Source organism: Chamaea fasciata, unplaced genomic scaffold, assembly GCF_029207755.1.
Source record: "Chamaea fasciata isolate MVZ Bird 193981 ecotype frontalis unplaced genomic scaffold, bChaFas1.0.hap1 SCAF_7, whole genome shotgun sequence".
Classification (NCBI taxonomy): Eukaryota; Metazoa; Chordata; class Aves; order Passeriformes; family Sylviidae; genus Chamaea; species Chamaea fasciata.
The window spans coordinates 17,731,283-17,753,740 of NW_027094092.1; the positions used below are offsets into that span (position 1 = coordinate 17,731,283).

Consider the following 22,458-nt stretch of genomic DNA (forward strand, 5'->3'; position numbering starts at 1 on the left):
ACTGAACAAGCATCAGCAATGCACTCACTGTGTTTCCCTCTATATTTATTCTCCCTCCCTGGCCCTATTCTGTCTCTCACAGGGATTATCAGGTCTGCACAAAAGTGAAGCATCAGGCTTGCTCACAGCTCTTATTTCTGCTCCTCTATCCAAACTAAAGAGCAGAAATGGGGTTGGTCAGGTGAACGAGGATGTGCAAAGGGAGGAGCTGGCGGCCGAAGTATCTTTTTCTGTACCTGTGAAAGCCAAGAGCCACTGATTGTTATTTCAGTCACTGCACTCACCACTGCAGCCCAGACACTAAAACACACTGCTGCCACACTCCAGACTGAAAGGGAGATTTGAGAAGGAGCAAGCAAAATAGAAACCTCAGGGCTGGTAAAAAACTTCAGTGTAGGTGGGTGAGCAGGGAGCTCAGGAAGTAACACAGAGAAAGCTGTAAAAGAAGCAGCAGATTGTCAAAACAGATTAAAATAAAGGTTTTTTTTTTTTTTGCAACTGAAGAAAATATTGGAAATGTTCTGATCTTTAACAATCAAAAAAAGTGTGTTAATCTAGCTTGAACTTAATGTCATTAAAAGCTTGTTACAGGTCTCTCATATTTTCCTCGCTCTTCCCATTTTCCAAAACAGAATATAGAATGGGCAAGGAAGAAGCAAGAGACAAAAGCCGTAAGATTTTGTTTTGAATAGTTTCAAATAGATGTTCTAACCCAAAGCATAGGTATTACAACTACACTTTTTACTCTTGAACCATGCAGCACATTCTTTGTGTGGATGAAACAAAATGCTCTGCAGTAAAACCTGTCCCCTGGGACATGGACAACACTGCTGTCAGGAGCTGGAGACCTCAGTGATATTTGCTCTAGGACAAACAAATAAGGCTGGAGCATAACACAACCAAGATGCTTCCCCCAAATAAAACAATCAAGCAAAACTCACCACTCTCAGCAAATTCCGCCTCTCTTTGAAGGTGGCACAGCACCCGAGGATGCCAGTGACCATGACCACCACCCCAGCCACCACCAGGATGTAAGCAGTTGCAGAGTATGTGCTGGAGGAGAGCAGGCTGATGTAGTCACTCTTCTCAGCCAGGGTCCAGATGCCCACTGCCATCACGGCCCCACCAGCCAGCTGGGGAGAGAGAGAAGCAAACAAATGAAGGCTGGCTGAGGCAAGAACTTCCTCACCTCCCAGAGCAACCGGACAGGGACAGCAGGATGTACCACGGCTCCATCAGCCAGCCAAAGGTGATCTACATTAAAGGGTGGACTCACTGGGACTGGAGCAGGTCGTGAGCTTCCAGGCACCCAGTTCAGCACCCCAGGCAGCCCGAGATGGAAGCTATCTAAACCATCTACCTGTGTACAGCAGTTCATACTCAGATCAGAGTCGTCCCAAACGTAGCCACACTGGGTTTTGGGCAAATAAAACATGTCAAATCTGTATGACCAGCCTGGCTGGCTAAACTCTAACCCTTGTAGCAAGTGAACACAGAGAAGCCAAACACATCCCTAGCAGTCCTCTCTCTCCTTGTTCAGCTTCCAGAGGCAGCTTCTGGTAAACTCAGACAGCTTTCCTTAAAGGTCTGACCTGGACACTCCATTGCTCTATCCCATGCACCAAAGTAAAACACAATCCTTTGGCATCAGCAACTTTCCTGGTGTAAAGTATGACTCTAAGAAGCTCTAAAGCAGATCAATTGCAAGAAGGTGTGTGTCATCTGCCAGCACTCCCTCTGCCATTTTGAGAGGAGGAATGGCAAGACAGTGGAGCTCTCAGGGTCCTGGAAAAAGTAAACCAGGTGAAAAATCAAGGCTTATTTTCAGGCTTCCTGTAATTTTCTGGATTCAGTAACATGACCTAGAAACACCCATGTGCTACAGTGTCAAACCATTACTTCTGCAGCTTGGGCAGCCAAGCCCCAGGGGTGACATTTCACCCAACAGGACAAAGGCTGTGTCCTACTGACATCAGCACTTCTTCCCAAAGACTTCATCATGCCCAAGATTTCTGCACCCCTGACACCAAAACTGCAGTGCCATCTCATTGCCTCTGACACAGACTTGAGTTTTCTTACCCAGAAAAAGAAGTTGAAGATGAAGAGAAGGTACTTCAGACAGATGGTCCCACATGTTTCCTTATTTTCTGTATACTCACGCATCTTTCTGGTTCACAAAGTTCCTAAAAAAAAAAACAAAAACAGAAAAGCATGAGTGCGTCAGTCATCACACCATTTCCCCCAAAAGGCCAGCACTACTGCTCTCCTCCTGCAAGACCTAACACTTGGAATCCTTTGCTGAAGTAAGACAGTGAACCAGCCATTCAGCTGACCTCAGGAACACAGGACAGTCTTTGCTCAGAAAAAGAGCTCTTGTATCCATGTGGGTGACCTACACACAAGATCTTGCACCATCCCAGGCCTGTTCTCCCAAAAATCCCAGTTTGGCTCCTGACTACAGGAGCCTCTAGCTGCTGTTCTGAAGGCGGCAACAGAAACCTTGGTCTCTGATATTTATGGAATAATCTGCCTCCAAAGAATATTATTTTCTCACTGTCATTAGTTACATGGCCTTAAATAGATCCTTCTCTAAGTTTGGGCTATTTTTGATCTTTACAACTGTAACTGGGAACACACTTGTAAGTTCAGATGTTCCATCCTTTTTGAACCCCAGCAGTCTGTTGGAGTAATTAATTCTTTTCTTCACTGCTTACTTTCCATGGCCCTTCTCACTGGCCAGCTGTCCCCCAGGGCACTAAGAGACTGTCCCAGCTACTAAGAGGAAGAAACACAACCCTTGGCTTCAGATGATCTGACAGCATAAAATGCCCCCGCAGATATGTAAGGAATGGGGCTTTGTTGTGAGTCAGTCCCAGTGCAGGGTTACAGATCTGCTGCACCCTGGAGCACATTTCTCAGAAGTAGGTCTGCAGCAAACACAGCTCCATGTCACTTCACGGTCTGTTGTTCAGACCTCAAAGTCTGAACCTCTCAAAGAAACATTCTCATCACTGCCTGAGCAGGCTGACAGGACAAAAGCACTGCCCAGAATATTGCTGCCAGCATCACCTGTGTGAGGCAGGATGCAGAAGTGCAACCAAATCCTCACCACTTGCATTCAATTAAAAAATCTTCCCTTTCCTCCCACTCCAGCCAGCAAGGAATGATGCAAGCAATGTTCACCAACGTCACAGTGCGATGTTTTCCTAACCAGCAATTTCCCTGGAAGCAGGCAGGCAAACAGCCTCTACATTTTTCCAGAGGCGTGGAGTTCATGCTTAGTTAAATTACAAAACTTCTTCGCACAAGTGATACAAGCTCCCTCCAGGGACCCACTGCAGCTGCACCCAGCCATGGAGTACAGGCTCATCTACCTTGGCAAAACATCTGACAGCAAAGAAAGTGACACAGGCAGGCTGCACATCAGGTGATTCTGCTATAATGCTATTCAGCATTATCTTTGCCACCACACTTTAATGTCTGGCTTTAGAGCCAGATGAACCAAGGCTGGGAACAGTAGTTGCCTGTTCTGCAGCATAATTGTATTTTATTTGCAGGAAACTATTTCCTTGTGCTTCATGCCAGCCCACTCAAAAGCCCCAGCCAGGCCCCTGCTTTAGAAACTAACGAAGCTAACAAGGAAAGCAAGAGTGTTAACGTGCCAACAGTCGCACTCATGCCCATCCCCGTCACCATTTCACAAGAAAACATTTTTCTCCAGAATAACATCTGGCAACAGCAGTTGGCAGCAGAATGCTGCCTCACTGGCAAAGGGAGCAGCTCGAAGATGGTGGCACAGATCAAGGAGAACAACTCTTCAGAGTTATCTCCAGAAGAGATCAGAACCTCCAGCAATGCTCAGATTAATTACCGTGTTGCAGCACAAAAGGGCCCCGGGCTTTGGGAAGGAATGGATGCTGCTGGTACTGTATGCACTGACCAGGCTTGCAAGTTCTCCATGAGAAGACGCCCCAAGAACACAACATTCATGAAAGGTGACAGATTTACAGCTCCCAGAGGCTTCATTAAGCCACAAAACAAGAATGGGAGCAGCAAGGCAACCACACACGCCTGCACAACTCAGAACAGGTACCTCAGCCCAGATCTGAGAGATGCCTTCCAGTAACAGGTCTCCCGGCCACTCCTTCTAATATCAGGGCTGTAGGTAGAGGAATATGCACTGCAGGTTCACAGAGACTGACCAGGGGATGATAACCATCCTTTCTGTTCTTAGGCTCCTTGGCACAGTTTCCCTCTTGCTCCTGAGGATTTTAGGAACCTTCCTTCCTTCCCCTACATATCGCCACAGAGCAGGTGCTGAGCCCTAGCAAGGGTTACTAACTTGTCCCTCCTTGTGATCCAAGTGCTCAGAAATCCCAATCACAGCTCCATCTTGTCCAGGGTGAGGACTGGGCAGACACACAGCTGAGACTGCACTTGCATCAGATGACAGACAGTGTGAAATCCCCCTCAAGACTGCAGGTCCTGCTCCACCCAGCTCTGGGTACAGCCCTTTCAGGCAGCCTGGCTTCGCTGCTGGCAGCAGAGGATATGACTGTTTCCAGAAAGCTGGCAGGGAACAGCTGCAGGTTTATAAAGCAGGGTGAATCACCAGGGATGGCAGACCATGAATCAGAAAGCAATCAGGGCTGTCTCCTGTTTGATCTATCCTTCCTAGCCAGGAGCAGAGCTGATGGCACTGGCTGCCTCTGCATGCTTAATGACCCACCCAGCCAACTATTCAGGGAAAGGCAGCTCTCTAGGCCCTCTTTTGGGAAATCGTGTTTGTGCTCCTTGCCTCACACAGGGTGATCTGCTGCCTTCCATCACCTGCAAAGACAGGGTCAGGCTTCAGGGAGCTATCCTGGTCTTTGGGGAAAAGTGAGGGCAGGAGACTGCAGTGAAATGTTTTTCCCAAGGAGCGCCGGCAGCGGGAGGGGAGGAACCACAATCTGCTTCCCAGGCTTAGGGTCACTTGAGGCTCTGAGCCTCATGGTCCCAAAAAGCACAGAGGTGCTGATCAGTGCCACAGCACCAGGGTGAACATGGGGGCCTCATCCTGAATTCACTGACATAACCAGGGTCTCTTGCCTCCAGACATCCTTACAACAAACCCTCAGAACTGATATGAATCACTCTTGAAAACGGACAAGAAGCAGCAACAGTAATTAACACACATAATTCTGTTCTATTTTAAACACTGAGGCAAAAACCTGTTCTGACTCATTATCAATAATTACAAATGAGCTCTCTGATGAACAGGAAATGGCAAGCTCTGCCACAGGGGTATATTTACAAATACATAAAAACATATTAATTAAACATGAGCTTCATAATGGGAAGTACTTTGCCAACTGAAAAAGTGGTTAGAAGACTAGAAGTACTTCCATAAGGAAGTTCACTTGGTCCAGTCCAACAGACAGTAGCTTCATCAGCAAGTTAAATTTCAGCGAGCAATCAAGGAATACAAGCTGCAAAATTCAGTCACACAATGGAAAGAAGAATTTTTATGGAAGTCACGAGAATCAACAAGTGGTTCCTACAATGCCCACACACACTGCAACAGAAATGACAGAGAGAAATAATTCTCTAGGGAAAACAAAATGCATTAAGCTGAGAGGAAAACAAAAACTCACAGAACCTGTAGATGAAAGGGAGGGGTAACAGTTTGAAGATTAATTCAAGAAACTGGGAGTTGAACAGCTTGAATCCACTCTGACACAGACTTTGTGCATAGGCTTGGGCTAGTCCCTCAGTCTGATCCTTGCCTCTCTCTTCATCCCCCAGTGCAAGACCCTCATCTTTCTCTAAACCCAGTGATTTTATGAGGATCTGCACTGAGAAACTCTGCTGATGGAGGAATGCCAGCTGAGAAGCATGACAGGCTCCAGGTGACTAACAAATTGGCAGAAGCTCGACAGCAACACGATTTCATGGATTCAAAAGTGCTTTTGCCAGCAAAGACTATTTCAGCCAGTGAACTGGAACAACCTCTTATGATTAGTAAAATACATACTTATAATGACAGGAATGCCTGATAAAGCAATTTTGGCAATAATTTATGAGGCTTGCCAGTTCAAATACATCAGAGATTAAGAGATGCTAATAATGAAGTGTACGAGTAACAGTGAATGACAGTGGAATAAGAGTGAAGCAAGGAGGAACCTATGCACACATCTCAAAAAGATAAAAAAGATATAAAGAGTGAGCTCATCAAAAAAAGTAGAGTGAGCTCATCCTGCCCTGTGTGACTGCAAGCCACAACCTCCCAGGAGAGTAAGAATATACAGTGCATGACTGCTAGGCAAGGCTGGGATCACTTCAAACATGAAACCATTCCATGGGCTGATTTCCTTGGGCTCTCACCCTACCGTGACTGAACCCTCAGGACAAACCGGACCACAAGAACTCACCAAAACATGAGTGGTACAGCTCCAGTTCTGGGTGCGGAGCACCTGGGAACACAAGCACTGCACAGACAACTGTGAAATCTAAAATTTCAGTGGCAGGACCTGCTCTGTGTGTTCCACACCACTGGATTTTTCTTTGCAGACCCAAAGGAACACAGGCATGAACATACAGCCCAGCTCAGAAAGCATGTGACATGCTCCTGTTAAATAGACATTCATTTAGTCATCCCAGACACTGCTTGGTACATTTGCCTCAACATGCACAGTAACAGCACTTAATTACACAGCAAAGAAAGCCAGGCCTGCAGGCTTTTTCTGCACAACCTGCCCTAAAGCAGCATCTGACAGATGGGGCAGAAACAATGCCAAAGCAAATGAATAGCTCCCAGGCCATTAAAGGCATCATTATTTAAAAGTATTGATTTTTGAGTGATAGCAAGAAAATTGGTATCCAACACATCAGTGACAACTATTCCACAGATAACTCATACAGCACAACTTAGATAACTTGTAACATCTTTGCCAAAGCACACCAGAAAGACTTGCTGCAGGAAATCCCAGTGCACCTATGCTGTAACAAAAGTGCAACCACTGGGCACACTGCGGGCCTGGAGGGAAATGCTCCACCGGAGACTATCTGAGCTGGGCCAGACAACCCTGGCAGCCATCAGCAAACAAAGCAGACGTCCCTGCCTCGGTATGTGCAGTGCAGGTGTGGGCCAATAACTTTAATCTTCAGCAAACTCACTGACATTCTTCACCAAGGCTAAACTCCAGCCTTTTGAAAGCATGACCTCTCTCGAGTTCCCTCTCTGTAAGATGAAAACATAACCACTGACACTTTACCCAACCCACTGAACGTCCGCAGGAAGGGCCTCCAGCTGCTTATCGCCTGTCAGAAAGCAGCTACAAGTAATTTAAGCAAAGCCTTCCCAGGAGAGGAATTCTAAAGCTTGCAGGTAAAGAGCTCAAATTCACACTGTGTGCCGTTATTTACCCTAAATTGATAGCCAACGTAGATCAGCAGTCTTGACACTGACCTTTCACCACCAGAGCAGGTGACAGCACCAGTGCAAATGTTCAGTCCTCCTCAAAGGCTTTCTTCCACCCCCTCTCTTCTTGCTGGCTCTAGTCTGCTGCTGGATTTAGGAAAGCAGAAAGCTGAAGGAAAAAAGAAGAGAGATGCAGAGAACCATGAACTATGCCAGAGACTATTCTGAAATCAATATATGATTATATGCTTTGCCATCGAGTCCTTTAAGTAGAGAGCACATGATTTCAGAATACACCTTGTGAATGCATTTGATTAAACTGCGAGGCGTGCAATGGATAACAGGGAAGAGCTAAACTGCAGAGTGGGGAGCATGAACATCTTCTGCTGGTATCAAGCTGTTAGAACAGGTTTGTATTTACTGCTGCATCCTGTAAATGCTGCTATCAATTCTGTCAAGGCTGTGTACACAAAATGACAGCTCATTCTGGTGCACAAGGCCTGAAAGCAACTCCATGAGAAAGCTCAGGAAGATCCTTCTGCGCAGTGAGAAGCCCTTCTTGGTTTTAGTGCCTTGAAGTGATCAAGTTTTCAGCCTGGTCATGGGCAACCCCACCCTCTCTCCTTCTTCAGCACTCCTCTCTGAGGAAGCCATGTAGCCATGGACAGGCACACTCCAGTCACAGGAGTCATCCCATCAAGATTCAGACATGGCAAGCAGGTTGTGGCTTTCCAGCAGCACAGTGGCTTCCAGCTCCTCCTGTTTGTTGCCCACACTGAGCGTACCAGTGCAGAGGCACTTCACCTGGGCTGCCAGCCACGTCACCTTGGTAGAGATATCCTCCAGTGTACCCAGCACACGGCAGAGCAACAGGCTGAGGGCCCTTGTTAGCACTCCATCCCTCCAACCTTGGCATGTCATCCCATGGCTTGTCATTTCTGTGGAGGCAGCTAGACTGCATAAGGCTGCTGTATTGGAAAATGCCTCTAGCATCCCCTCTTTCCCCTGCTTTTCTAAGGTAGAGGGTCCCAAACTTTTTGCAATCACATGCACTGCCACAGCCTCATCCATCTCACCTTCATCCTACAGCAGGCAGGTCTGAATCTCCCTGCAATGTTTCCACTGGCACTGCAGGCAGCAGGATGGAAGGTGAAAAGAATAACAAATCTTCCTCCTTGGCCTGTTTGGATACTGAATTAATGATCCTTTGATCTACACCATGACACCAATTTACTTCACAAAGTAAGCCTAAGGCTTAAGCTCCCATCTACTGCCAATACAGAGATATGGAAGCAGTAATACTTCCCGACTTGCCTGGGTGGGATAATGGAGCATTTGAAAACCACCTGGGAAGAGAAAAAGAGGTACTTTTTATTAGCAGATCAAATGTAACAATTCCCAGCTATTTTACCTTTCTATTATGTTCAAGTAGGGGGTTCCTGCAGGCCTTTACCTAGCACAGTATGGATGACACACCTTCATTTATAACCAGCTTGGATTACTCCTGCTTCCATTCTCTATGAAAAATGATGCCAATAAAAGCCAGAAACTTGTTGATTCACATTACTACACAGCCTCTAGACCACAAAAACACCTCCTCAGAGAAACAACTGAAAATTCCGTTCCCTGGGCCACTAGAAAGGAGGCCAAAGTTCTAGGATTTGTTAATTAAAGGTCAGATAAGGGAACTTTTGAGGAACTAGGGAGAGGAGAACAGGCACAGTAACCTATACGGCAAGCAATGGTTCTTAAGCATCCTCCTGAGGCTGGGCCCAAACTCTCCAAGCCCAGCCCTAGTGCCCTGCCCTTTATTCGTCTGCCTCGTGCAGCTCCCACGCTCCTGGTTTTCCAGAAGGGAAAGCCGACCCAGGACACAAAGCTGAATGCTTTGCTTTCCATCTCAGCCTGCTGGAACGTGCTGCAAAGTCAAAGTACTTGTGCCTAGGGCTGGGGAGAATGCAAAACGCAAGTCAGACATCCACCGAGGAGGAAAAGCTCCTTCTAAGGAACTGTCATTTAAATTTGGGAGGGGAGAGGGAGGGCAGGCACAGAGAACAGATTTTGGTCAAAACCCCTCCTCCTTGACATCTTTGCGAGACCCTGCTCGACCCTGCCTCTGGACTGGGAGAGCACTTTTCCAAGCAAGTGAGAGAGGGTAGTTAAGTTCCCATTCTGGGAGTCTGGGAGGATCTCATATCAACATTCTGTGCCTAGGCAACATCTCCACGGGCACATGACAGCCCTGCTGTCACCCCTCAGGATGCTTGCCAAATCCCTCCTTTCTTCTGCCCTGTTTTGAACGGACCCCTCAAGAGTGATGTAGCCCCAAATTTCAGCTAATTTTGATGAGAGCCAGGTATCCAGAGAGGAACTGCATGCCTAATGCACCTGAGCAGTCACCTGCTCTTTGAGACAAGAGCTGTCTCACCAGAGAAGAGCTCTCAGCCCTTTCACTCTTATTTTCAAGACTGTTTATTCCCTAGGGGAGGGATTTACTGAAGCATAAATAACAAAAAGCATAAATTTCAAACTCAGCAAGGATTTACATGTTCAGCACCACCCGCATACCTGCAAACTGAGAGTTTTATGAGGGGGTTAGCCAAACTGGGTGAGGCAATGCCTGGCTGCGGGATCCTTGAGGATAACAAAGACCTTGGCATGAAACCAATTTAACAACCATTTAGAAAAGAAAGCGTAAGAGAGAAAGATAAGAGTGGTCGAGCATGCCTGGGACTGTGTGTCTGTACCCTAGCACCGTTTCACTGCAAAGCAAACAAAAAACCCTGCCCTGACAAAACATTCACAGTCAGCCCCAACCTGAGAGCAGAAAGCCCACGTCTCCTGCTCCCAGAAGGGAAACAAGCTGCCCCTCCAAGCACCCAGTCCCCAGCGGGAGCTGGACGGCGGGCAGGGACCGGCAGCCACTGTGCGGCCAAGGGGAACTCCTCCTGCGTCAAACAACATCCCCTTGTGTCCCATAAGGCCTCCTTTATCCTGAAGGATCCCAAAGCACTTTACGCTATTTATACACAGGAACCACTTCACTAGTCATTGAACTGAGGAGAGGAACAATAACGCTCTCTTTTCTCTCGCTGGAAGCAGCAGAAATCAGTGCCTGGCTGTGTTTGTAGAGAGCTCAGAGCAATGAGGGTTTGACACAACAAGGAGTGATAGTTCAGATAGGTCAGGGTCAGCCGACAGACAAGGCAAACTCTTCATTGCAGCCTACTATTGGTATTTTAAACTCTATTTTCCCAACTCTGCTCATGGGCATTGTGGGGCTCCTTTTGTTTGAGGTTTTCCTCCTTTTTTTTTTTTTAAGCAGGGCTTTGTCTGCGCTGGAGAATTTACCAGTAGCATTGAACCACATTTCTGAACAAACATTTTGTGCCGAATCAGCTTTCTGCCTGATCCCTTCCTATTCATTATCTTCCCATTCATCCCATTCATTTTGAGCCCAGAGCTCAGAAGCGAAGCCACTGGGTTCTCAGTGTTTTCAGAGGGTGCTCACAAAACCTCCCTGCCCTGTAGCCATGCCAGTACTAGAACCCAGTCAACAAGCACTAAAAGTCCTGGGAAGATAGAAATCCCCCCAGCCTCCACAAAGCCTATTCAGGCAACTCTGTACACAAATTCAAAACGCTCTCTAAATAATGTTGCAGTGATAACCATTTTTTCCCCCTCTACAAAGAGCTGGGTTTTTACACAGTGGTTTGAGCTGAGGGCAAAGCCCAGCCAAAGAACACATGCTGCATTGTGGTTACTACACGGCCACTCAAAATCTGGCTGCAGTCGCAGTGCAGTTTTGTTCCCTACAAATCTGTACACTGAAAAGGTGCTCAGCTAAAAGCCGGTAGATTTTCTACCTCCCCACAGTATCAGGTGCATATCCCACGGCAGACTGTCATCTTCACTGCGCCAGACTCACAGACAAATCATGGGGCTTAAAGTCCCACTGTCAAAAACATATGCAGCAGTTTTTGGAAGAGAGGGCAAGCAATTGGTGTGTCACCTCAAGGTACATTTCTAGCCTCTCAATCACACAGAGCTCTATAATCTCACTGCCTGAAAGATCCTCTGCCTCCTCAAAGCACCCCAATAAAGAAAAAAGAGAGCAGGTTATAACAGGAGCACAGAGAGATTAAGTGCCTCTCCCAGCAGAGAAAAGAGGTGATTTTGCCCTCCTCAACATCCATCCTCCAGCAGCCAAGCTGTCCTGTCTTCTGGAAGACCAATGCAGAACACAAAGCTATAAACCACAAAGTTTTCAAGTTACTTGTTGGCACTGCCTTGCCTGTACCCAAGGCACCTGACCGCAAACAGCACAAAGCAAGAGGTGCACAAAACCCCACACCAGCTTTAGGTTTTGTACAAAACTTGTTTTGTTTTGAGTGAGCTGTTCCTGTTCTCACTTTCTGCGGTGCAAACAAGCAAAGCAAGTCTCTGGAGTCATCCCACACATCTTTCCCAGGCTGCCTGCCTCAATGTGAACTATGCTAAAATCGTATTTTAAAAGCAGTTGACAAGGGATTTGGCAGTGGAAACCAAGGTTAACATTCCTGCTGCTTCAGACCTGTTGCTGATTAGCTCAGGACTGGTGCCAGCCATGCCAGAGAAAACCTCTGAGCACGTCAGCAGTGGAGCAGGTACCTCCAGTACCAGGAATGGGTGATGCACTTTGCAGCGCCCTGGCACACAGACTGAAAAGGGAACATCATGCAGACGCAGAACGGGGCAACAGCTCTCACCCCAACATGGCAGCCACAGATGCCAATAACAACTTCAGGAGCCTCCCTTTCCACCCAGAATATCCTCACGTGGGAACATTCACACCTGGAAATACCCACTTTGCTAACAGCAGCGCTAGGAATGACCAAGAAATTTCTTCTGACCATCTCTCCTTATATATCCCCAGTAACATTGTCTCTGCAGGGGTTCTGAAGCAGTCACTGAACGATTTGAGGAGTTATATTCCTCTCCACAGCTGAAATCGCTTTATTAGAGTCAGATCAAATATCAAGCACAGTCAAGGGCAATTAAATGACAGTTCATTTCCCAGAGCTGTAAGTCGAAGTTCATAGAGCTGTCTCTCTGCTGTTGCTATAGGAGCAGTGCTGGAAACAATGCTCAATCCACGCTGCATAGGGCTGCCTTGAAAAGGATCGCTCTTCCAGTAACATTAAACAACTCCCAGCTAAAAATAAAACATTTAATAAAAATAAAACATTTCTCCCCCTTCCACCCTGCCCTCGCATAGCACGTTCTAATGACTCCACCAAAACTACTTACACAACTGTTTTTGGCACCGCCTGCAAACTTGACCGGGAGGCACCAGCATGTGAATAAACAACCCTTGGTGAAGGGCCCACGCAAGTAATTCCCGGGCGGCAAGGGCTGCCTCCAGGGAATTACTTGCTGGCCCTTCACCGAGGCTGGCAGCAGGAGACAAGACACAAGGAAGTCCCTGGCTCCAAAGCCACACACCACCAAGCTCCAAAGAAATCCCCCAGCGCCATGCCAACAACCGCTTCCCTGGAACACCTTGCTCCACCAGTTGCGCGGGGAGCTGGGCTTGCTCTGGTCCTCTCGGCAGCTTCAAGCAAAGGCACAGGCAAAGGGCAGCTCCCCACGAAGGGGCCAGAGCCCGAATCAGTACAGCAACTTCAGCAAGTCTGTCTCAGCGTACGTCCTGGTTTTGGCTGGATAGGGTTGGTGTTCTCCTTAGTAGCCGGTACAGCGCTGTGGTTTGGATTTAGCATGAGAACAATGTTGATAACAAACATGTTTTGGTTGTTGCTAAGTAGTGCTCACTCTAGATCACGGACTTGTGCATTTCCCACGCTCTGCCACTGAGGAGGTGCACAAGAAGGGAAGGAGCATGGCCACGACAGCTGATCCGAACTGGCCAAAGGGATGTTCCACACCACAGAATGTCAGGCTCAGGATACAAACCGGGGGGAGGTGGCCTGGAGCTGCTGATCACCGCTGGGTGACGGGCTACGGAGTTGTGCTGTGCATCATTTGTGTTTCTTGGGGTTTATCCCTCTCTCGCTCTCCTTTTCATTACTACTACTGTTATTATTACAATTATTACTATTATTACTACTAAAATGCAATTATCATTGCATTTTACACGGGTTCAATTGATACATCGTTCTTATCTCAATCCATAACTTTTAATTATTTTACTGATTCTCCACCCATCCCACCAGGGCAGGGGCATGAGGGAGGGGTGGCTGTATGGTACATAATTGCTGGCTGGGGTTAAACCATGACAGTGTAATCATCCACTTCATTTATACCTGGCGAGGAAAAGAAAGTGGGGAAGGGTTCTAACAGATGCCAGCACTAAACAGCTGGACATAAAACGAAGCAGGGAAAATGCTGCAGGGGATTTCTCCAGCAAACCACCCTCCTGTTCACTTAGCACTCTATGAAGAAGCTTCAGTAAAGGAAAGCCTAAAATTACTTTGAAACTTAATCCTCCCCGCAACCACCCCATCCACCTTAGAAGTCAATTTTCAAGTCAGGAGGAACCATTATCATCTCATCTGATCTCCTTTTATTTTAAAGGTTAACATTTAAAGGCTAAAAGTAGTCCACTCTATATTCTACAGGAGCATGTTCTACCCTGGATTAACCTTCAAATACCAAGAAGACTCCTGGAACACTTCAGGAGATGGGAGAAACCATACTTTGTTCCCTCAGGAGCCTCTAAAAACATAACTGGCACATCCCCAGCATTCAGACTTCTTTGAGCTCAGCAGAAAGCCGCAGAGCACTTTGCTCTCTGTTGCTGGGCAGACTCATTATCCATCTTGCAATTCATTCAATGCCATTAGTGAGCAGGAGAGGAAAAGCAGTCCACAGCATGGCTCACTTGGAGGTTAAGACTCTCACTAAGTCCTTAAGTATTAAAAGCAAAACATACCCAGGAGAAAATCCACGAACAACACAGTCAAAAGTTTCTGAAGAAACAGAGTCACTATCTTCAATACTAAATGCCGGTTGTGAAAATGGGGTTCCTCTAGGATAGACAAGGGTGGAGGAACCCAGAAAACAAAACCGATCTCTTGCTTTTGAAGAATTTAGGAAAAAAACTAAAACCCATGCTGGAAATGACCAGATCAAAAATATTCCTCCTATTACTCACCTCAGCCAAAAGAGTGTTCTAGCTCTGACTGCCCAGGGCAGGACAATGCAGGGAGAGGGGCCAGAGCTGGCCACACATGGCTATCAGTATCAAAAATTATGAGGATGATCCACAGCAGTTGTGCCCTCATACACAGGGAAATCAGCTTCCCACTTATCCCCTTTGTAAATGTGTTGCTGGTAAGAAACACACTGACCTAACTACAATAATTTATTTTGGATACTCACCGCTCTCATCAAAGTTGGCTTCTCCCTCCCTTCTTCTTTTCTTAAAAGGTTGTTAAAATTCCCAAAGAACAGCAAACAACAAAGCCCTTTTTTCTACAAGGGGGTTCTCTTCCACATGGAGATCTGCAGCTGCAGCAAAGTAAAGCTCATGACACCAGTGAAAGCAGAGGTTTCCCTCTGCAACTGCCTGCTTTTCCCTCCTCCCAGGCTTGTAGCAGCACACCTGTGAGTCAGGATCTAAGCTTCCACAGTGCCTGGGGGCAAACAGCCCGGTGAAGTCAGCAACCAGGATTTTGTCCCGGTCTAAGCACAGCGGTTTAAGTTCTCTTTTTTTTCCTTCCTGTCTTGGACACACTGCATACACCAGAGGTAAGCCCTGGAGTGCACAATGGACAGAACAGGCTTTTGTTTGGCTCTCCAGAGCCCATTTCCGAGGGTGAGCACAGCCTCATTCCTCACACATGAGCTCAGCGGACACCTGCGCTCTTTCCCTGCTCAGGAGAAGGAAAAAACCCGGACAGCTGGGACTCAAAGGTGCACGAACCAGCCTGACAGTTCTTTCTCCCCAAATATAGGAAGAGGTCCTCTCAATAACAAGAAATATGTCCTTTTAAAAACCCTCCAAGTGGACAAGGTACATTGGAGACCACACCAAAAGTCTCCTCATCTCCAGCAGACCTCTCGCTTTTAGCCAAGTCCCTCAGCAAAGATGGGAGAGGCTATTCCACACAGCAAGGGGGAACCTGCAACCAACCACAGGTCAATTCCTCAGCAAGTGGTACTTCCACACAGCACTGGACACACCCTTTCTATGCTTCAACAGCCAAAACCACAAGCACAAAGCCCAACACTTTCCCATCCACACATTCCTTGCACACTCGGCACAGAACCATGAGACTCTTTCCTGCTCCCACGTGTCCAGGTGCCTGGCTTCCACACTCACTGTGCATCCCTGTGATGGCACACACAGCTCCTCACCAGCTCCCTGGGAGCTCTGCATGGAGCTTACAGCGACCATGGAGAAAAAGAGCAAGCCATCTCTGTTGAGATGTGGGATATGAATTCCTCCCTTCTGGATTCCACCAAAGTTAAGAAGAAATGCTGACATTCACAAGCCATGACTCACGCTGCCTTGTCAGGCACTACCAAAGTCCTGCTCACTGGCTGGCATGCCAGAAATGTCAGCACGGCTGCCATCTGCCAGTTGGCTCTGACAGCAGATAGACTTGACCAAAACCATCCCTCCTCCTCATTTTCGTTATTGTTACAGTGCAGTGGACAATGAGGATCAGAGTACCCCCTAAAACCCACAGAGGCATTGTGGCTACTCCAGCAGATAACAGATCAGCAACGCACTCCAGACGAAACAGAAACCTCTCCCACAGCAATTCCTATCTCAAACCACTCTTGGTCCCAGTTTTAACTGAATTTCGTTAGTGAAGGAGCCCGTGAATCTACTGTTCATCCTCCATCCATGCTGGTAAGTCATATGCTTGCACTGAAAGAGCTGCCAAGGACAACTTTCAGTCTGTGTTGAGCTGATTGCACTCCTCTCTGAGATGCACCTACCGAGCTGTACAGGGTGACTGGGACTGGAGAGTCCAGCAAGATCAGCAAGACCCAAATGCAGCCCAGACTTCAAAACACACCTGTTATTCCACCATGCAATGCCAATAGTGCAAAACAGTAATCATCTGCTTGATCTTTTTCAGTCCACTTCTTCCCCATAGGAGCAGAAGTGTTTCAGGGTGAGCCATCAAACACGCTTGGACCTCGTCCATTCGTACAGCACGGCAGATCTTTCTCCTACAGCCTCTCCAAAAGGTGTTTCCTCCTTTAAACCTGTCCCTCTCCTACAATGGCAAAGACATCTGGGAAACATCTGCAAATTTCAGCCCAACTCCACCGTTTCTTAAGAGTGTCCATCTTCCACATCACAGCTACATGGACAGACTTCACCAAAGCACAGGCATTCACCCTTAGAACTCCTCCCACTGCCCCAGCTCCCCACTGCTGCTTTCTTTCTTATAAAAGTACAGAAAACCTGGGTTGAACGAGTGAACTTTGCTCCTTTTGTATTCAGATCTGGCACCAGGCACAGATAAGAAACAATGGTCAATGACAAGCATTTTATGTCACCGACTCCTGCCTCGGCTTTTCTTTACGAAGCCTCATTACCGCCGCCAGGAACAAACCTGTGTGTCTGAGCAGCATCCTCTCTTGCACCTCCCACTCGTCTCACTTCCACCTCTGCTAAGAGGCAGTGCCACAGCCTTGTGTGCTGCACCCGCAGCCTCCACACTCCCTCTGGGATGCACTCACCTCAGCAGGCAGGAGAGGCGGCTCCATGGCAGCCTACAGGGATGCAGGCAATGCAACGTCAATCAGGAGGTGCACAGCGTGTATTTGCTTGGCTGCAGCCTGCAGACAGTGCCTGTAGATCAGCACCCAAAGGAATTTCAACAGCTGCCAAGGACCCTCCCTCAACTGCTGCCGAACAGAATTCCTGATGTCCTTCCTTATCCCACTAAACCAGCATCCTGCCTCCAATAACATCCACCACTACTGGCATCAAAGGCATACATGAAATACACACACACGCACGTAGATATGTCACTCCATTAAAAGGCCAGCTGGCATCTCATGGCATCAATTCGTGTTTGCATCCTTCTAAGGAGCTGGACACACTTCCAGTCCCATGTTAAGCATTTTGCACTCCGGCCCTACAGAGCTGAACAGCAGTTTTCCAGCTCGGACTCGGGACATAACCACCCCAGCAGCACAAGAAACTCAGGCTAGAAACATGGACCAAGCTGGTCACACCCAAATGGCCAGACCCCAAAACATACCTCTTACTCAGCCATGAAATTCCAGGCGTGGAAAATAGTCATCACCCTCCTGCTCATTTTGCCAAGAGTTTTATTACTGCCAGCAGCCAGCACACTGGACTTAGTCGGACTCCCTGAATCCATTCCCCAGGATCCCAGGCTGCTGAGATCACAACCAGAGGAGTCTGGCAGGCAGGACAGAAAGGAGCACTGAGGAGAGATGCCCACCAGCAGTGCTGCCACTACAGGGCACATCCCTGCCAAGGGGGCCTGGCAGCCTACAGCTTCTGTGCTGTGGGACGGGATGGAATGAGGCACTCTCCACAGGACTGACAGAACACCTCATCTCCATTCCACACACCTGCCATTCCTCATTTCTCCCTCCATACCCTGGCTTCAGACACAGGGTAGCAGGGAAAAGCACAGTTCTCACAGACTGGGAAGATGGTCACCATCCTGGGGAAAAGCTCCGCCAAAACGCACGTACAAAAAAGGACGGGAAAATGGGATGATTTCACAGTGACACTGTTCATTTCATTTGTTGTGGCAAAAGAAAAATCACATTCAGGGTCTGAAAGGCAGGATGAGTGAGTGAGACAGAAAGAGACCTGGTCTACACCCTTAGGATCTTGAAGGTTTTAAAACAACCAGGGAGACTTCTGTTCCTCACAGGCAGAGAAGCTGAGATGAGCTGTCATTTCTAGGAGCCCCCCTCCCTGCGGCTTTCCATGACCTCAGCTGTCTGTGCACACGCTCAGGGAGAGCTGGAGATAACCCAGCATTGAGTTCAGGATCAGACAGTAGAGTTGAGGGGTAGAACATCCTCTCAGGAGGAATCTCTGAGATTCCTCTCTTAAGAAACATCCCCTCTTAAGGAACAAGGCTGATGAGGCCACTGGGGATAGTAACGGTAAACTGGGACATGAAAAAGCACAGCTACCCTTTTTGGTTTTCAGAGGCTGTCAAATTTTTTCTCTCTAAGCTTCTGCCTTAAACAGAAGGCACAAGAAGAAGAGAGGGACAGTATGATTGCTTTATCAATGACCAAATTACCTGGAAATGCCGGACAGGATAGTCTGCCACAAACGGGTACACATGGTGATAGAGATGTTACACAAAGACATGTAAACAGACATTTTCCTTCCATCCACAACCAACAGTTCAATGCATTCCTGAGTGAAGAACTCAAACTATGCAGAAGGAACAAGTGAATTTGCCAGTGGGATGACCTGGCTAGAAGAGACAGAGTTCTCTAATCAAACCACTCGGGGCTGTCTCAAGAGCAAGGGAGTTGTTGCCTTCTGTGCATGAATGATGGAAACAGTTCAAGTAATGATACAACTTTTATTTGCAGGGAATGATAGGGCTGGTGGAAAGCTCCTAAGGGGAAAGAGAGCCCTTCACAGCCACTCCCACCTAGCATTTTTCCTTGACAAGGGAATACAAGCAGCTTTCTTCCTCCCCCTTAGTGAAGAATGTATCACACCCAAAGAGAGAAACTTTCCGAGGCTGCACTGAAAGTAGCAAATAAAACCCCTTTATCACAGCTGCCTTGAGTTAGGAGAAATAAAACTCCTTAAACTCTCACAAAATGTACCACAAGAGTGACTAACCACCTCAGACTCCAGAGTAAAATGAAGTGTCACGCGTGGGACATTATTTCAAGTGCTCAGAAAAGGTGTTTTCTTATTGATCCCTGAAGCCAGCATACAGCAGGGAGTGCCAGGACTTTTACCAGGCAACTCGGGGAGCCATTCTCCTCCACTGCAGAAGCCACAGGAAAACGAACACAAGCAACAGCTCGGAATGAAACATGCTTTTTGCAGAAACACAGCGTATGACCAGAAGTAGATACAGGCCAGGAACTCGAAGACATCATCAGCAAACTACAGAGCAAGGATGTGACCTGAGGTGACTTACATGGAGGAGCTCAAAAGCTGCCACCTCCTCCAGCTCGCAGCTCAAGCTTCCAGCAAGGGCATCTGACACAGAAGTGCTGGCACGCCAGAGCTGCTGGAGCAAACCAGAGCCCAGGCCCACCTGTGCAAGCCAGCCCTGCGCCTGTGACAGGGACCTGTGACCAGATGCATCACTTAAAGCGTAAGTGATGCTACCCCAGCTTCCAACGAGCCACAGACTGGGAACTGCCTGTCCCAGCCACGCAAAATGCTTCAGATTATATAAATGCACTGAAACTTTTGCACTGACTGCACCGTGCTTCCTCCGCCACAGACAGTCCTTTGGCGACAGTGGCAGTCACCCAGGAGGACTGGGATGGATCTTTGTCTGACTGGCGGCATGCTAAGAGGCTCTTCAGCCTCCACAATACCAGCTGGTGAGACCATCCATCACACCCAACGCTTCCCTAAGAACCTTGGCAATAGCCATGAAGGAGAGGAAACGTGTTCTCTCTAAAGGGACTGCTTTCGAAATTGTTTGAACAAATCGGCCTCTGGATGGGGGATGCTATTTCAATCAACCCTTGTTCTAGGAGGCACCACATGAACCCTCAGAGAAAGCCAGGAAGCGCTGTAGCAGGACAAAGGAAGGGAAGCAGTGCAGAATTTAAGGGATGCTATAGAGCAGCCTGAAATAAAGACATGTCATTGCTAAAATTCAACAGGATACTGCAACAAGTTGATTACAAAAAGGGAAAGTCAGACTTTAAAAAAAAATTACCGCAGTTTATGTTCTTCATGAGAGGACAGGAAGAATAAGCTACTGGTAAAGATTCCTCACGGCAAGCAACACCACGGTGCAGCAATAACCCATTGCCATCAGCTCCCCATCCGATGCAGCTTCCAGAAAAAGAAGGGAACAGGACATCGCCTGGGCTGTGTGGTAAACAAGCGCTCGCTCCCTCCCTCCTCCGCCTCCAAGGGTCCTACAAGCCCAGCATAAAGGCCAAATCTTTATTTGTACAACAGGGAAATCTGACCGAACAAAAGGCGGAGGGGGGGTAATAATCGTTCCACAAGATTTATGGCAACATTCAGAACACCTTTACTTGATTCCGCGGGCTGTGCGAAGTTTACGACACCACCCGCAACAGGTTAAAGCACTTCTCTAAGGAAAAAACAAACCCACAAAGCACACGAGGGCCAAGCCCCTGCGAAGCCGCGCCACGCCACAGGGCGCTGCGGGGGAAGCGAAGCAGAGCTGCGGCAGAGCCGGGGCCGGGTGGCCGCGGCCAGCTCCCCCCGGGTGCCGGGTGCCGGCAGGGACGGAGGGAGCGCCGGGCCCCGCTGCGGCACACGGGGCCCGCTCTCCGCCCGCCTCTGCCCCGCCGCCGCCCCGGCCCCTTCCCCGGGGCCGCCACCACCGCCGCGCCGCCCGCCTCCCCCGTCCCGCCGGCGCCGCCATTTCGGGCGCTCCGCCTCACCCCGGGCCGCCGCTCCGCGCCGCCGCACGCCCCGACCTGCCGCGCCGCGCCGGAGGGAGGGAGGGAGGGAGGGAGGGAGGGAGGGAGGGAGGGAGGGAGGCGGGCCGGCAGGGACGGCGGGCGGCCTCGGGAGGGCGGCGCGGCCGGCCCGGCCCGCCCCAGCCCGGGCCACCGCCCCCGGCAGCGCCCGGCCCCGCTCGCCCCTCCGGCCGGGGCTGCCCGGGCTCTGCCGCGCCGTGCGCAGCGCCGGCTCCCGGCTCCCGGCTCCCGCGCCTCACGTTGGCGTTTCCATTGCCGCAGGGAACACGGTACAGCGAACTATAGCTGGAGCGGGTTTTGTTTGTTTGTTTGTTTTTTTTAAGGCGTCAGACCTGCTTGTTAAAAGTGCTCTCCACGAAACACCCTGTAAGTCAAGATCAAGCCGTGACTGGCACATTGCCTCATCTTCCCGTTACCTCACTTGAGCCACAGCCCACATATTTTGTGCTAAGCAGCAGCCCTGTGCGGGGGATGCTCCCAGGAAAAGACCTGCGCCGTCTCCACGGCCGAGTGGCCTCACACGGTTTTTCAGGAGTGGGATGAAGAGAGGAGATCTGGGCAGGGAAGGGAAAGGCCAGTTTAGAACCTCCTGGGCGCTTGCCTTAACCTTTCCATGTGCCCAACTCAGAAATCACTTCATCCTTCCCAAGGAGTAAGCTCACTTTAGCTCAGAGCTGCTGGAGATCACACAGAGCCTTGGGGGATCAGCTTGCTTGCACACTGGCAGATAATGCAGGGAACATGTGGCAGACGCTGGAAGCCAGGAGAGACACCGGCCCCTGCCCGGGTCCTGGCCCTCCTTGGTGGAGCCCTGGGTAGCTGCCACTGCCTTCTTGCCATGTCTGGGGAGTTCATGGCCAAGCAGGAAACCACAAAACCCCCCTTGGCCCGGCAGACTTGGGTCAGCAAATGGGCACGAGCGAGCACAAGGCTTCCTTGTGCTTGGGAGAGCGTGCAGGTAAAGGCCAGATACACTACAGGACCCCCACCTCCCCATTCTCACTTTACTGCTGGAGTAATCAATTTTTTTTTTTTACTGCAGCTGCCTTTACCTTGAGGAGACAAATTTTACCTGGTCACGTCTCCTGTGGACTAGTATTTTCAGAAGTGGCACACAGCTACACTTCTGTTTGTAGCATCGTATATACATATATAAACATGCCCTGCAGGCTGGAGAGGCTGAAGCTGGGTTATTGTAGCCACACCAACCAAAATTTCCATGTGAGTCATCAACAGCCAGAGAAGTAATGAGAGCCTGCTAGCAAAGCTCTGAACTGCAGTGCCCGTGGGTCTATTGGCACTGAAGAGGAGATTGCCAAACAGAGCTGTCCTGGGTTGAAGTATATTCTATCACCATCTTCATGAACTGTTGAAACCAGGTGAGGCAGTGCTCCCTGCCTCCTCCACTCTGGCTTATCTTCTGTTAA

The 22,458-nt window shown here is 48.8% G+C and overlaps 1 protein-coding gene across 7 annotated transcripts in view; it reads right to left on the reverse strand.

The window, feature by feature from the left end:
• CD151 (CD151 molecule (Raph blood group)) overlaps positions 1 to 21,062 on the reverse strand; it is a 32,225-nt gene extending 11,163 nt beyond the window's left edge. Inside the window, exons 1-5 of one of the 7 annotated variants that reach the window (XM_066187762.1) lie at positions 20,290 to 20,494; positions 8,717 to 8,748; positions 7,451 to 7,571; positions 2,080 to 2,183; positions 942 to 1,133 (exon numbers count right to left, since the gene is read on the reverse strand). In XM_066187762.1, coding sequence (XP_066043859.1) covers positions 942 to 1,133; positions 2,080 to 2,163 — 276 coding nt within the window. In that variant the 5' untranslated portion in view covers positions 2,164 to 2,183; positions 7,451 to 7,571; positions 8,717 to 8,748; positions 20,290 to 20,494. Of the gene's footprint in view, positions 1 to 941; positions 1,134 to 2,079; positions 2,184 to 7,450; positions 7,572 to 8,478; positions 8,694 to 8,716; positions 8,749 to 14,782; positions 15,209 to 20,289; positions 20,495 to 20,992 lie in introns of those variants that run through there. The other 6 variants (XM_066187761.1, XM_066187765.1, XM_066187760.1 and 3 more) reach the window with 6 other exon arrangements.
• Between the last annotated feature and the right edge of the window lie 1,396 nt (positions 21,063 to 22,458).